This window comes from Rattus norvegicus, chromosome 20 (genome assembly GCF_021556685.1).
Source record: "Rattus norvegicus strain SHRSP/BbbUtx chromosome 20, alternate assembly SHRSP_T2T, whole genome shotgun sequence".
NCBI classification, from domain to species: Eukaryota; Metazoa; Chordata; class Mammalia; order Rodentia; family Muridae; genus Rattus; species Rattus norvegicus.
In genome coordinates, this window is record NC_141553.1 from 34,353,359 (window position 1) to 34,366,241 (window position 12,883).

Consider the following 12,883-nt stretch of genomic DNA (forward strand, 5'->3'; position numbering starts at 1 on the left):
TTTGTCAACTTGACATGTTACAGCCATTCGACAGGAGGGAACCTCACTTGAGAAAACACCCCCACAAGTTCAGGCTGTAGGCAAGCCTGTCGAGCATTTCTAAAGTTAGTGATTGATGGGGGGAGGATCCAACTCATTGGGAGTGGTGCCAACCTGATCCGACGGTTCCGGGTTCTATAACGAAGCAGGCTGAGCAAACCATGAGGAGGAAGTCTGTGAGCAGCATCCCTCCCTACATCAGTCTCTGCCTCCAGCTTCCTGACCCATTTGAGTTCCTGCCCTAACTTCTTTCAGTGATGTTGAAGTGTCAGCAAAACGAATCCTTTCTTACCCAGTTTACTTTTGGTCATGATATTTCAGCACAGCAAAGGAAACCGTGTCTGAGACTTCGGTCAAGAACACAAAGTTGGTGAGAGTAGACCACTGACCTCGAGTCTAGATTTCCTAATTGCAGCCTCTGAAATCCCTTAATACAGGCAAAGCCCTCAATACAGGCAAAGGAATACTTACCACAGTAAAAAGGCCTTTCGGCAGCCTAGCTACTTTCAAGTTTCTGAGGCTTTACATAAATTAAAAATAATTTAGCAATGAGGACAGAAGATCCTTTTAGTTTCCTAAAGCTAAATATTCCCAAGTTAAAGACTGAATGCATGAACTGAACACTAGTTTGCACTGGCTGGAAATGCTATCGTGAGTCCTCTCTTATTTTGTATAATTAATATGTGCTAATGATAACCCCCCAACCCCAAACAAAAGTATACATGTGAAGATATGAGGAAAGTGAAGCTGGGAACAACAGGTTTCCTGGGCTAACAGGGTGGATTCTTATCCTAAGCGTTCCTTGGCAGTGGAGACAGTCGCATCTTGAGCAGATCATTTCATTAGTCTGCTCAGGCAGTGCTCAGCCTCTGGGCATTTTGTGTCAGGGCTTATGTTATTAGGGACCAAATGTGCTACAGCGTGCTAACAGCAGAGGACAGGATGTTAGGGCTGTTTATAGTGACTGTAGCTTGAATCAGAGGACGGAAGACAAACTTGACCCCGAGGGATTATAATTTGGGGTTGGCTGAGGAAGCCGACAGCCAGCACGACCAGTCAGATTCAAACCAGGAAGCACTGCTAGGAAAATAGGAATTGAATAGCTAATCCATGGAGATTTGTGAGAGTCAACCCCCAAGCTCTAACACTATTAATGGCGTCTGCTTGAAATTGCTCTGGTCTCAAGGAAAAAAAATAACAAAGACGCAGGCAACACAAATGTGTCAAAGAGAGTTTGCAAAGAAGGGTCACATCTCGGGGAGTAGAAGTAGGATTGGGAAAGAAACACTATTCTCTCAGATTCAGAATGTCGGCGTGCAAAGGTGTAAGGCATCAAAGAAAACCGTGAAGGAAGCAAAAATCCCATGAGGCCTTATCGTCTGTGGATCAGCTGCAATATTACCTAATCTGCATGAATAAATGAGCACCACCTTTATTCAGGTAAATCTTGTCTGCCATCTGTCACATATTCATTCAATCAGGACAAATGCAAAACAGTTCTTGCCATTACTGACAGATAGCAAATTAAGTTCCAGGTAGAAGTTACTTCTGATAGGTGTGTTCACAAGCGCCTTAAAGATTAGGATTACTGGAGTGCTGTTTACTCAGGAAGGCAGGCTAAAGTGTTGCACTGTGGGGGTATACACGGCCCTAATGTATTTAAAATAATTATCCTATCTAATGAAGACATGGAAATCTGTTTTACTGAGTGTATCAGTGAAAGAACACTGGGAAAAGGGTAGTATTTGGTGTGTGTGTGTGTGTGTGTGTGTGTGTATGTGTGTGTATGTGTGTGTGTATGTATAGGTGTGTCTATGAGTGTCTATGTATGTGTATGTGTGTATGTGTTTGTGCATGTGTGTATATGTGTATGTGTGCATGTGTCTGTATGTGTGTGTGTATGTATGTGTGCATGTGTGTGTATGTGTGTGTGTATGTATGTGTGTATGTGTGTGTGTCTATGTGTGTCTATATATGTGTATGTATGTATGTGTGTGCATGTGTGTGTGTATATGTGTGTATGTGTGTGTAAGTGTGTGTATGTGTGTGTGTATGTGTGTGCGTATGTGTGTGTGTGTATGTGTGTGCGTATGTGTGTGTGTATGTGTGTGTGTGTCTGTGTATGTATGTGTGTGTGTCTGTGTATGTAAGTGTGTGTGTCTGTGTGTGTGTGTTATACAAAGATAACTTTGGGTAATGATTCTTACTTTCTGTCTTGTTTGTGACAGGGTCTCTTGAATACCCCACGCCCATGAATTTCTGTGAATTTTCCTATCTTCGACTCTCATCTTGTAGTAGAAACACTAGGAAGCATAACAGACATATGCTAGCCTGCCTGGATTTACGTGGCTTCTGGCGATTTGAACTCTGAGGCTCCAATATGTAAGATGAATACTTAATCACTGAACCATCTCCATAGCCTGGAAGGCTGGGTTTGACTACAGAGTTATACTGGGTGGTTTTTCAATTCCCTAATTTTGTTTTAGTTGAGTTCCCTGAAGAGTGACACACAACAGAGGTTGTGAGTAGGGAGTTTATTGAGATGAGAGCTGGAAAAAAGTGCGTATGGATGAATGAAAGAAGGGGTAGCAGGACCCATGCAATGAGTGGGCTTCAGCTGTGCGCCGTGGAGGACATGTCATAGGGACGTGTAGTAAACATGCACAGGATAAAAGTGTTCTTTAAAGAAGAATAAGATGGCTAGACACCAGCTCTAGAATCTCATTGGCTAAAGACTGCCTTTGGGGCCAACTCACCAACCACAGTGAGCTGCCTACAGGAAAGTGATTGCACTTCCTCTTCCTGGCATGGCTGCTGCCCATGCTCTCTTAGGGCTAAGAAGGAGGAGCAACGGCCAGCATCAGAATGGCTGAGGCATGACACTTCTGCTATGCAGTAAGGGACCTGCACTGGGGCTGCTGGTGAAGTGCAGGGACCACAAGAATGGGCAAGTGTTGCCATTGCCTACACAGTCATGACTTTCACCCAGAAAAAAGGCAAGACCTCAGGAGTCTGGGCTCAGCACTCCAGCCAAGTTTTAATTGAAGTTACTAGGAGCTAAATCAGGGGACACCTTGGTTTGGACAGAGGGAAATCATTTCATAGCACATGTCACATTAAGTCAAAAACAAGATAAAATCCACCTATAGGAAAGCACAGCTATTATAACAAAGACACACCCCTGACCGAAAGAATCAAGCAAAGCCATTGACTGCCCACAAAGTAGCAGCGATTTCCTGTTTTTGACAGCCTTTATCATACACTTTTTTCTTTTTACATTTCATATCTACGACATTGCCAGGAAGTGCTGTCATGAGTGGTATGTGGTGACGATGCCTCCTACTAATCATGCTGTTAGCATTTTCTTTTAATTTTGATTGGGTGTGTGTATATGGGTGTGCGAGCTCTGCTGACTTGTGTGAGCATATGTGGAGGCCAGAGGTCAATGTTGGGTATCCTCTGTCGCTTTGGATTCTGAGGTAGCTCATTGCTGTGGCTAGGTGGGCTGGCCAGTTGAGAATGTGCTAGTCTGTGGCACTCTTAGCATTGAGGTTACATGGTCACATAGCCATGCTTGTATTTTACATGGCTTTGGGGGCCGGGGGGGATCTGAACTCAGAGTCTCATGCTTGTACGGTAAGCCCTAGCTTTTTTTTTTTTTTTTTTTTTTGTTCGTTTTTTTGGAGCTGGGGACCGAACCCAGTGCCTTGCGCTTCCTAGGCAAGCGTTCTACCACTGAGCTAAATCCCTAACCCCAGCCCTAGCTTTTCTGAGATGGGATGCTTTCAAAGTAGGTACGAAGCAGAGCGTGACCTTGAGCTTTGATCCTCTTGTTTCCTGGGGGCTAGATTCTAGGTGAGCACCACCACACACAGTGTATCGGTGCAATAATCAGACCCTGGGCCTACGTGCGGCAATACAAGCATTCCAGCAACCGAATCACACCCCCAGCTTCGGCCTCAGATCTGATGAAATACATTATTCTTGATGTTTCCATTATAAATTGGTATTTGCAACTCGAGCTCCTAATTCCTTTGCAGGCCAAGTCACAGCCAGCCCCTTATCAGTGAGGTTTGGACGAAATTCACTTCTAACACATTTTCTTCCAGAAGTGGGGAAATGTAAACTTAAACAAGTGGAATCACTACTGATTGAATATAATTAGAGAACCGAATATTTTATTCACCATGACTAACAATTAGTGATAACAGATACACTAGGTGAGGAGGGTGATGAAGAAGGTTGATCAGTGACTTCCCAATGTGATATTTATTTTCACGGACTTCCTGAGACTTCTCAGAGAAGTCGTTTCTATGATCAGTGTTTAAGGCAGCTGGCTTTCTACTAAGAAGCTAGGGAGAACAGAGTAATTGAGGTGTCTGCGTGCTCTTATTCTCCGTGATCTCTCCCACTCCTTTCTGAGTGATAGCCCTTGAAACTAGCCATGCTTTGATATGTAGCTGAGGGCACCTCCTCTGGGCCTAGCACAACAGACTTAGGAGGCAATACTCCATACTTAGTAGGAAGAGACCCAAGAGAAGCAGTGGAAGCACCATAGAGATAGAGTAGAGAAATTCTACCGGTGGACAACCATTGTCTAAGGGAAACTGTTCTCGACGTTCTTCCTAGAGCCAAGCATATAGCTCAGGTTAGCTCACTTTCAACTTTTCTAATGCTGAGATCCTTTAATACAGTTCTTAATGTCATGGTGACCCCCAACCACAAAAGTATTTTCGTTGCTACTTCATAACTGTCATTTTGATGCTGTTAGGAATCATAATAGATATATCCCATGTGCAGGCTGTCTGATATGCTATTCCCAAAGGGGCTGTGACCCTGAGATTGAGGATCTCTGCTCTAGATAAAAGCATAGGGCATCATTAAAGCCCAAGGACCAATAGAAAAACACGGATTCTGAAGTGGTTTTAAATAGACAGCGGACAGTGTAGAATATTCAGTAACCCCAGTGGAATAAAGTAACCATTCTTCCCACAGTTAGGGTAACTTCCTGCTGTAACATGCCTTTCTAGATCTTTCTGTCTAGATCTATATCCTTCAGTATTCAAGTCTATCTGTAATACAGTTTTATTATTGTTTCATGAACCAAAGCTAAAGCCCACACTACATGGTGAATTAGCCCGGAACAGTGGGTCCTGAATGGAACGAACTGGATAAAGGTATGGAAATCTCAGAAAAGTTGCCACAGCAGATTTGCAGTCAGCACTGAACATTTTCGCACTGAGACACTGAACTGTAAGAAATCTGTAAACTGAAACCTCACCTCTACGGCTTCCCAGGCCCAGGTCCTGTACTTGGGATCATGGGTCAGACGCCACATGTACATGTATGTCTCGATAACCTCTGGCCGTAGAATGTAATACTTCTCATTTTGTCTCGTGGCAATGGCTTCCACGCCGCCATCAAATCGAAACGCTTCTGGCCCCAACTTCACATCTAGGGCACACACAATCAGTTAACAAGGGTTACCTCCCGAATTAGGGTATGGCCATGACAAAATCAGAAAGAGTGCAACAACCTCGGAGATGTGCCAGGGTGACTAAGGGCTACTTAAACACACCATAAAAGACACATTACTCAAGATATTCTAAATTCAGATCGGCTAAAAGAACCCATTTTAGAAAGTGACAATTCTTTTTTTCCCTCTTCCCCCCCATTTAACTCCTATTTAGTGAACACCCACCAGGTGTTTATAAGGCATTGCACCATTTTCTGGGTAGCTGAAAGCTTAATGGTTGAGAATTCTCTTAGAATGTCACCAAAGGCCAGTTACTTAATATTTGCATAATACCTGTCTTATAAATATGAAGCCAGACATATAATCTCCTCATGGGGCTTTGGGGAAATTTCTTTCTGTAGTGGGTCAGAGACTCTTGCTCAGTATTACTGAGGTAAAGCACAGGTCAGTAAAAGGCCTGGCTTAAACTTATATGGCCTATTTTTTGTGACTCACACACTAAGGTGTGCATTTTTGTATAAAGCAGTGACTTTTCAGTACAAGCACAATTCTTTATAAGACATTAGCATCATCAAATTTCACAGTGGTTTTATTTCTCCTTCTTCACTCCCTTACCCTCCCTCGTCCTCCTGTGAAAAAGTCCTTTCTTTACCGAGTGAGATCAAAGCTTGAGAGAATGGGGTGTGAATGGAGAGTAACGTGTACTCACATGTGCGGTTGTAAGACTCGTGACAGGTGCGGGCGATCTCAGCTCCGAGTTCAAGGTAGTGTTGGGCCCGAGCTTCTGGAGCTCCGTCGGCCCCAAGTGCAAACATCCCCCCTGCAAAGCACGTCAGGTGGCCCATCTTGTGCTCCAGGAGGCCCCCTTTCCACTCTGCGATGTACGTTAGTCCCCCACTTGACTTGCGGATCAAGTGAGTCTCGATGGCCTGCAAAGAAGATGCTTTAAGTGGTCTGTAGCTTTTATTCAAATTCAGAAATTCTATATATCATACTATTAATGCTCATTAATTCTATTATTATTGTATAATCAATTATTTCCTTTTCTTTCCTCTTTTTTCTTGGAGACGTGGCTTTGCTATTGATCACAGATTGCCTTGAATTCACTATGCAGGGTAGGATTGCCTTTGGCAGCAATTCTCCTGCCTCAGCTCTTGAGTGCTGGGATTATATGTTTATGCCAACAACATTTTCAGTTTTACATTATAATTAAAAACATACATATGCACTTTAATTGTGTATGTAAACACCAAACAACCACAGTCATTGTTGGCGATTTTCTTGTTGTCTCAATCTAATTTCTTCTGAAATGTTCCTGCTTTCTGTATTCTTCCCTCTCTCCGAGCGCCATTTCCTCATCTGGCTAGGATTCCCTCTATTTGCTGGCTCCATTGGCTTCATTTGGCTCCCTGACCAAACACTTGCCATTCTCATTCCCTAAATGCCATTCCCTTCTCGAAGACAGGACACTGCCACCCTGTCTCAGCTGAGTCAGCTCAAAGCCCAGGTCCCACTGTAGAGGAAGAACAGAAAGTACTAGGTTCTAAGATCCAAGATGGCGGCATAGCTGCTTTCTCCCTCTGAGGCTTGAGCAGCAAAAGAGAGTGGCTGAGATGGGCTGTTCTGGAGTCAGAGGGTAAGGAGTTAGATGCTCTCTCTGGTGCGGTTGAGCAATGCTGCAGGCAACTTGTTCAGTATATCTGTAAGTCTCAGTACACGTCTCATCTCTAACGTGGAAACGATGCTGTCTATGGTGAAGACTCGGCAGCATCTTATTTAAAAGAAGTCAGGATAGACACTAGCCCCAGTAAGCCACTTATTTCCATCTCTTGTGTGCTGATAAGGGACCAATCAGATGGTTTGGGAAGATGGCTCAGGAATGGACGGAGAAAAGCTGTCACTGATGCCTTCTGCTGTAATCTCAGTGCTTGGGAGGAGAAAGTCGGTGGCCTGGGCCTTGCTGGCAAGCCAGATTAGCCTCATCAGGGAGCTCCAGGACAATGACAGACCATGCCACACACAGACAAATAAGGAGGACGGCTCCTGAGGAATGACCCGAGGTGACATCTACCCACGTATGCACGTGGGCCTACATGTACCCAGAGAAGATAAGGCAAGCCCATCACCACATTTCCTGTTATTCTGAGAGTCATACTACTGTTCAGTTAAAAAACTTAAAGCCAATGCTATTTAAATCAAGGATAAAAAAATAAAATTTACAAAACTGAATTGTAAGATATATTTCAGTTATGTCCTCGAACTGCTGCTATTATCAAAAACCAGGTTAGAAATAAAATAAGCCTCGTATTTAAAAAAAAACAAAACAGAAAGTATGAACTAGGTTTGGAATTGCCAATTTCCAACTCTTCTGATAGGAATCGATCACTCTGACCTAGGAAGAAAAAGGCCTCTCCTGGGGTCTGCAGTGATCTGTGTTGTCAGGAAAAGGAGGGTTTTCAGGAGGCACATTTGGGAAGGTAGAGAGAATGACTGAGAACGAAATGTGGGCGGATGAAACCTTCTCTACCTGTCTTAGAAACAAACAAACAGGGGCAAGACAGTAAGAGATAAATGAACCCCACTGTGCTCATTAGCTGTGGTTAAGCTAATTTTATTGATGGTTTAGCTTTCGCATTAATATTTCATTCTCATTTAATGCAACATCTTAGCTATTTACACTTCTCATAACACCAATTGCAGTAAAGTCCTTCAAGCAGATACTTGTTCATCACCCAGGAAATTATTCTTTCTCCATGGCAAGAGTAATAGCTTTTGTGCACAGATTAGAGAAACATTATCACCCTGTTCTGGAGAGTGAATCAACTACTATATTATTATTTTTTTTGCATGATTCTGACCAACTTGCTGTCTCCTAAAATAAACTATGATGAAGGTCTGTGCCCAAAGCAATGGTTTTGTGTAAAAGTGAAATAAATGTAAATATACTCTAATAAATAAAATTGTGTGTGTGTGTGTGTGTGTGTGTGTGTGTGTGTGTCAAGTCTATGGGGAATTGACTGAGGAAAAAGAGCATGGTTTAGTCTGTGGTTTAATTCTCCCTTTTTTGTATTAATTTGATGAAGACTGGGGACTCGTACATGGTACATCACCTGCCCACATATCTTGCCCCACTGTGTGGTGGCTTTGTGTGGTGTCTAGGGAGGGTCACAATAACCAGCTGAGAGGTCACAGTACTGTCTAGTTAAAGACTCCCATCTGAATCTGCCTAAAGCTAAAACCTGACAATGTCCCCACTGACTCAACAAGTGAAAACAATATACACACCGCCCGCCCTCCTCTTGACAAGGACAGGTGTGGCTTGCGTTTTGCATTTGTTATGTTTTGAGGCAGGCCATGACTTCCTGGCATCAACTGAGCCTTATGGCTCAGGGGTGGACTGCTGCTCTGTCAGAGTCATATTAAAATGTTTTTATTTATACTCTAAACTTTCATACTTATGCAATGTGATCATGTTTACCCTCCTCCAAGCCCTTCCCCAACTTCTTCTAGACTCCCTCTGCCTCCATTTCCTACCTCATGTCCAAAACCACCCAACCCCACAGGTTCCTGTGATTCCTCTAAGAGTCCTAATCTGCCACACAAAGCATTAGGCCTAAATTCACTCCGGTACACCTGGAGACAGCATAAAGGAGCCAAAGCCAGGAACCCGGTTCTCACTAAAATCCTCACAGGTGATGAAACTTCCCCACTCCTGAGTTACCTCACAGGCTTTCCCCAGAGCATGGTGACATTGTGGCAAGATGTGCTTGGGGCTTGGGATTGGGTCCAGCACTATATCAAAGCTTATGCGCTGGACAATAAACTCAGATCTGTACTCTGATGCTGGTCTCCGGAGTCAGATTTCCTGAGATGTGTCATGTGACCCCATTGCTCTCACTCCGCCCCCTACCGCCACCCTCAGTCTTGTTGCCACAGTGCACATAGGTATGACGTCATGGGCAGCCTACTAATGGCCACCACCCTGAAGAAAATGGATAAGTAGCAGATGTGAGGGTTGGTCTTCACGCAGGTCCCCCAACAACTGGAGTAGGGGCTGTCCAGGAATCTGTTGCTTGTCTGTGGATCCTGTTCCCCTAACGGGACTGCCACCTTGTCTAGCCTCAGTGGGAGATGATTTGTTTATTCCTGCAGTGACTTGATGTACCAGGGTGAGGGGATGCCCAGGGGGTCTCACAGATTTCAGAGGAGAGGTGGATGGGGATGGGGGGAGGAAGTGTGTGTGTGTGTGTGTGTGTGTGTGTGTGTGTGTGTGTGTCTGTATGTGTGTGTGCATGCACAACCAGGATAAAAAGTGAATAAATAAATGAATTAATAAAATAAAATAAAACAGACTCTCCTCCGCTAGCACCACCAACTGTGGAAAGTTCCTCTGCTGGTAGTGGGAGCTTGTGGGCTCTCCTAATCCATGACGGAATGCCAATGGTCTTGATCTTACGCAATAAAGCATGACTTTGGTAAGAAGATTGTTAATGCTGCTTTTAAACTCAAGCCTTTTTTTCCCTTTCTCACTGCTATGAAAATATATAATGGGCTGAATTTTTTTTCCTTTTTTTACAATTAAGAGTCACAGGAAACACTTTGCCTCATTTGTTCTTAATGGCTTTTCCTGTCAACTGTTTGTCTAAACAGAGCATGCTAACAGTTACACGGGAACGGTTCTAGAAACTGGGGGAAATACTTCAAACGATATTTCAAAGGGGCTTTTCGTGGACTATCAAGGCCTTAGGGGGCAACTTTGGAAACAAAACAGTTAAAATGTCTGCTAGGATGCTAATCAGATGACATATGCAAACCAAATTATATTGAAAAGAATTCTCAAGATTAATACTCAAAACCTCACAGGGTGGAGAAAAAGGGTTACCAAATGAGGACAGGACCGGAGGGATCATAGTGTAGCCTGCAGTAGATGCTTATCACGGGCTGTAAAAAAGGCTCCGTTATAGTCTTCCTCCTAAGGAGTTCCTGATGCCTGCTTGTGACAGTGAAGGGCTGTGGTTTGCTCAGTGAAGCCCTCACCTGATCCTGGGAGGACAAGGACAGAGTACTCAATCCAGCTAGCCAGGTCAAAGAAGCTACACTATATTCCAACAAGCAAACTTTCCAGACCTACTAGAGAGGCTAGCACACTTAGAATAAAGACTTAAAATAAGTGGTATTACAGGTTTCTAAGGCCAGATGTGATAGCGTGTGCCCGAGATCCCAGCACTTGGGATGTGGAAGCAGGAGGGACAGTTTCATGCAATCCTAGCTAGATAAGGTCCCATGCTGTCTTGGGATAGATGAGGGCCCATTTCAACTCCCTCTACCCCATAAATGAATAGTATTGATCACAAAAATATTCTGAGCATTTAAGAAAAAGGTTAATATTCTATGGATTTAACTACAGTTTTATTAGCTCTCTGGAGATGAGTTCCAATGTAGGAGCAGTGGACTGTCAGTGACCATCCAGTATTTCAACTTAGCCCGTTTTCAGAATATTAAACCCCAGATTCCTTCCCATAATGAAAAATGTAGCAAAAAGAATATAGTCACATCCTTAGGGAAAGGGGTATTCCCAGGCAATGTGCCATCAGGCAATGCCACTGGGGCAACACAGTAGAGACACCAGTACGATCTTAGTAGACAGCGTCCTCTTCAGGCAACACTGTCTTCCATATGATCTCTTGTTGACCAGAATGGTATCTGGCCTATGACCACCTGTCTTCACACAGGTGCCTGTAGCTCAGGTTGGCCTGGAACTCACTCTGTAGCCAGTCTGACTTTAAACTCAAAGCAGTCCTCATACCCTCTGCATGTCCCCTCCCCAAATGCTGGCAGTCCAGGGTGTCACCACTATGCCTGATGTATGACTCTTGGGTGAGATTTGAACTACATAATAACTTTCATTGCTCTGTTAGAACTGAAATTGTAAGTATGGTTATTATTGTTAAAATGACACTGCAGACATCGAACTACTAGTTGAAAATACTTTATAAGCCAGTTATGAGGTACTCTATTTTTCTTTTTTCATTAAAGCTTGATTAATATGCAAGTTGTAAGGCAGAACTGACTAGCAAGTATGATTTAAATATTGGGTTACCTGGACAGCATCAAAATACATCTTCTTGGCTTCGAGATCGGTCTTGTCAGACATTAACCATGCCTTGAGCAAATATTCATAAAAGCTGTCTCCAAGTCCTCCAACTGACACATGATCTGAAAGAGAGAGGGAAGTGAATTTCCTGGCCACTCCGCTTTTAATTCAGATAATGCAGCGAAATCATATCAGTGGCTAGGATTCAAAACCGGTCAGCTGCAGCTCAATGGAACATGTGAGTCCCAACAAATCCCCTCTTTCAGAAAGATCTTCTGAAACCAGCAGATGGGCTGTGAAGTCATGTGATGTATCCTCAATGGTCACTGGGCTACTCCTGCAAACACGATGAGAAATGGTGTGTGTGTGTGTGTGTGTGTGTGTGTGTGTGTGTGTGTGTGTGTAATTTAATTCTTAAAACCTGGGCTGGAGAGATGGCTCAGCCGTTAAAGGCTAGGCTCACAACCAAAAATAATTCTTAAAACCTGGTTCTCTACTAAAAAAAGGCAAAATAAAATATTTCATAGCCTATATTTAGGGGTTTTTAATTTAGTTTAGACCCGGAGTAATATAAAACTCCATTAAAATTTTAGGCATTAAAAACAACAACAGCAAAATAAGCCAGAGACTCCTTGAGTTCACGACATTTTGAAGACTACGTAATTTATCTATTGCTCTAAGTTTGAGGGGAGAAAGCAGATGTGGCAGGGGACCTAAAAGAGAAGAAAGCAGGGCTGCAGTGCCGCAGCTACGGCTCAGCAGCTAAGAGCAATGGCTGTTCTTCCAGAGGACACTGGTTCGATTCCCCACATCCACATGGCAGCTCACAACTGTCTGTAATCCAGCTCCAAGTGATTTGACACCTTTACACCGACATACATGCAGGCAAAGCCAATGCACATAAAAAAATATAAATACCCCGCCCCCTCAAAAAAAAAGAGCAGCCAGGAGGGGGTGGTGATGCCCTTCATCCCAGCACTTGGGAGGCAGGTGGGCTCTGGGAGTTCGAGGCCAGCCTGGAGTGAGTTCCAGGACAGCCAAGCCCCTGTCACACAGAGAAACCCTGTCTTGAAACACCAGAAGGAAGGAAGCAGGCAGCGCCGTCTTCTGATACGTCCATCCCACCGTACACGTCAACTTTCACTGCCACTGACTATTGACTACTTTTGGTCTAAGGCAAAGATCAAGCCTTTTCGGTTCTTCATCTGCGCAGGAGGAAAACGGCCACTGGGCTAGGAGAGAGCCCAGGGTGTTGACAGCCATTTGTCCCACGG

The 12,883-nt window shown here is 43.9% G+C and overlaps 1 protein-coding gene across 3 annotated transcripts in view; it reads right to left on the reverse strand.

Moving 5' to 3' along the window:
• Positions 1-12,883, reverse strand: part of Man1a1 (mannosidase, alpha, class 1A, member 1) — a 176,268-nt gene that overhangs the window by 9,801 nt on the left and 153,584 nt on the right. For all 3 annotated transcript variants that reach the window (XR_015644657.1, XM_087597189.1, NM_001033656.1), the window contains 3 exon segments: positions 11,616-11,731; positions 6,225-6,444; positions 5,321-5,493 (listed from right to left, as the gene is read on the reverse strand). Coding sequence is in view for 2 of the 3 variants with exons in the window: in XM_087597189.1 (XP_087453315.1) it covers positions 5,321-5,493; positions 6,225-6,444; positions 11,616-11,731 (509 nt within the window). In the remaining variant the exon portion in view is untranslated.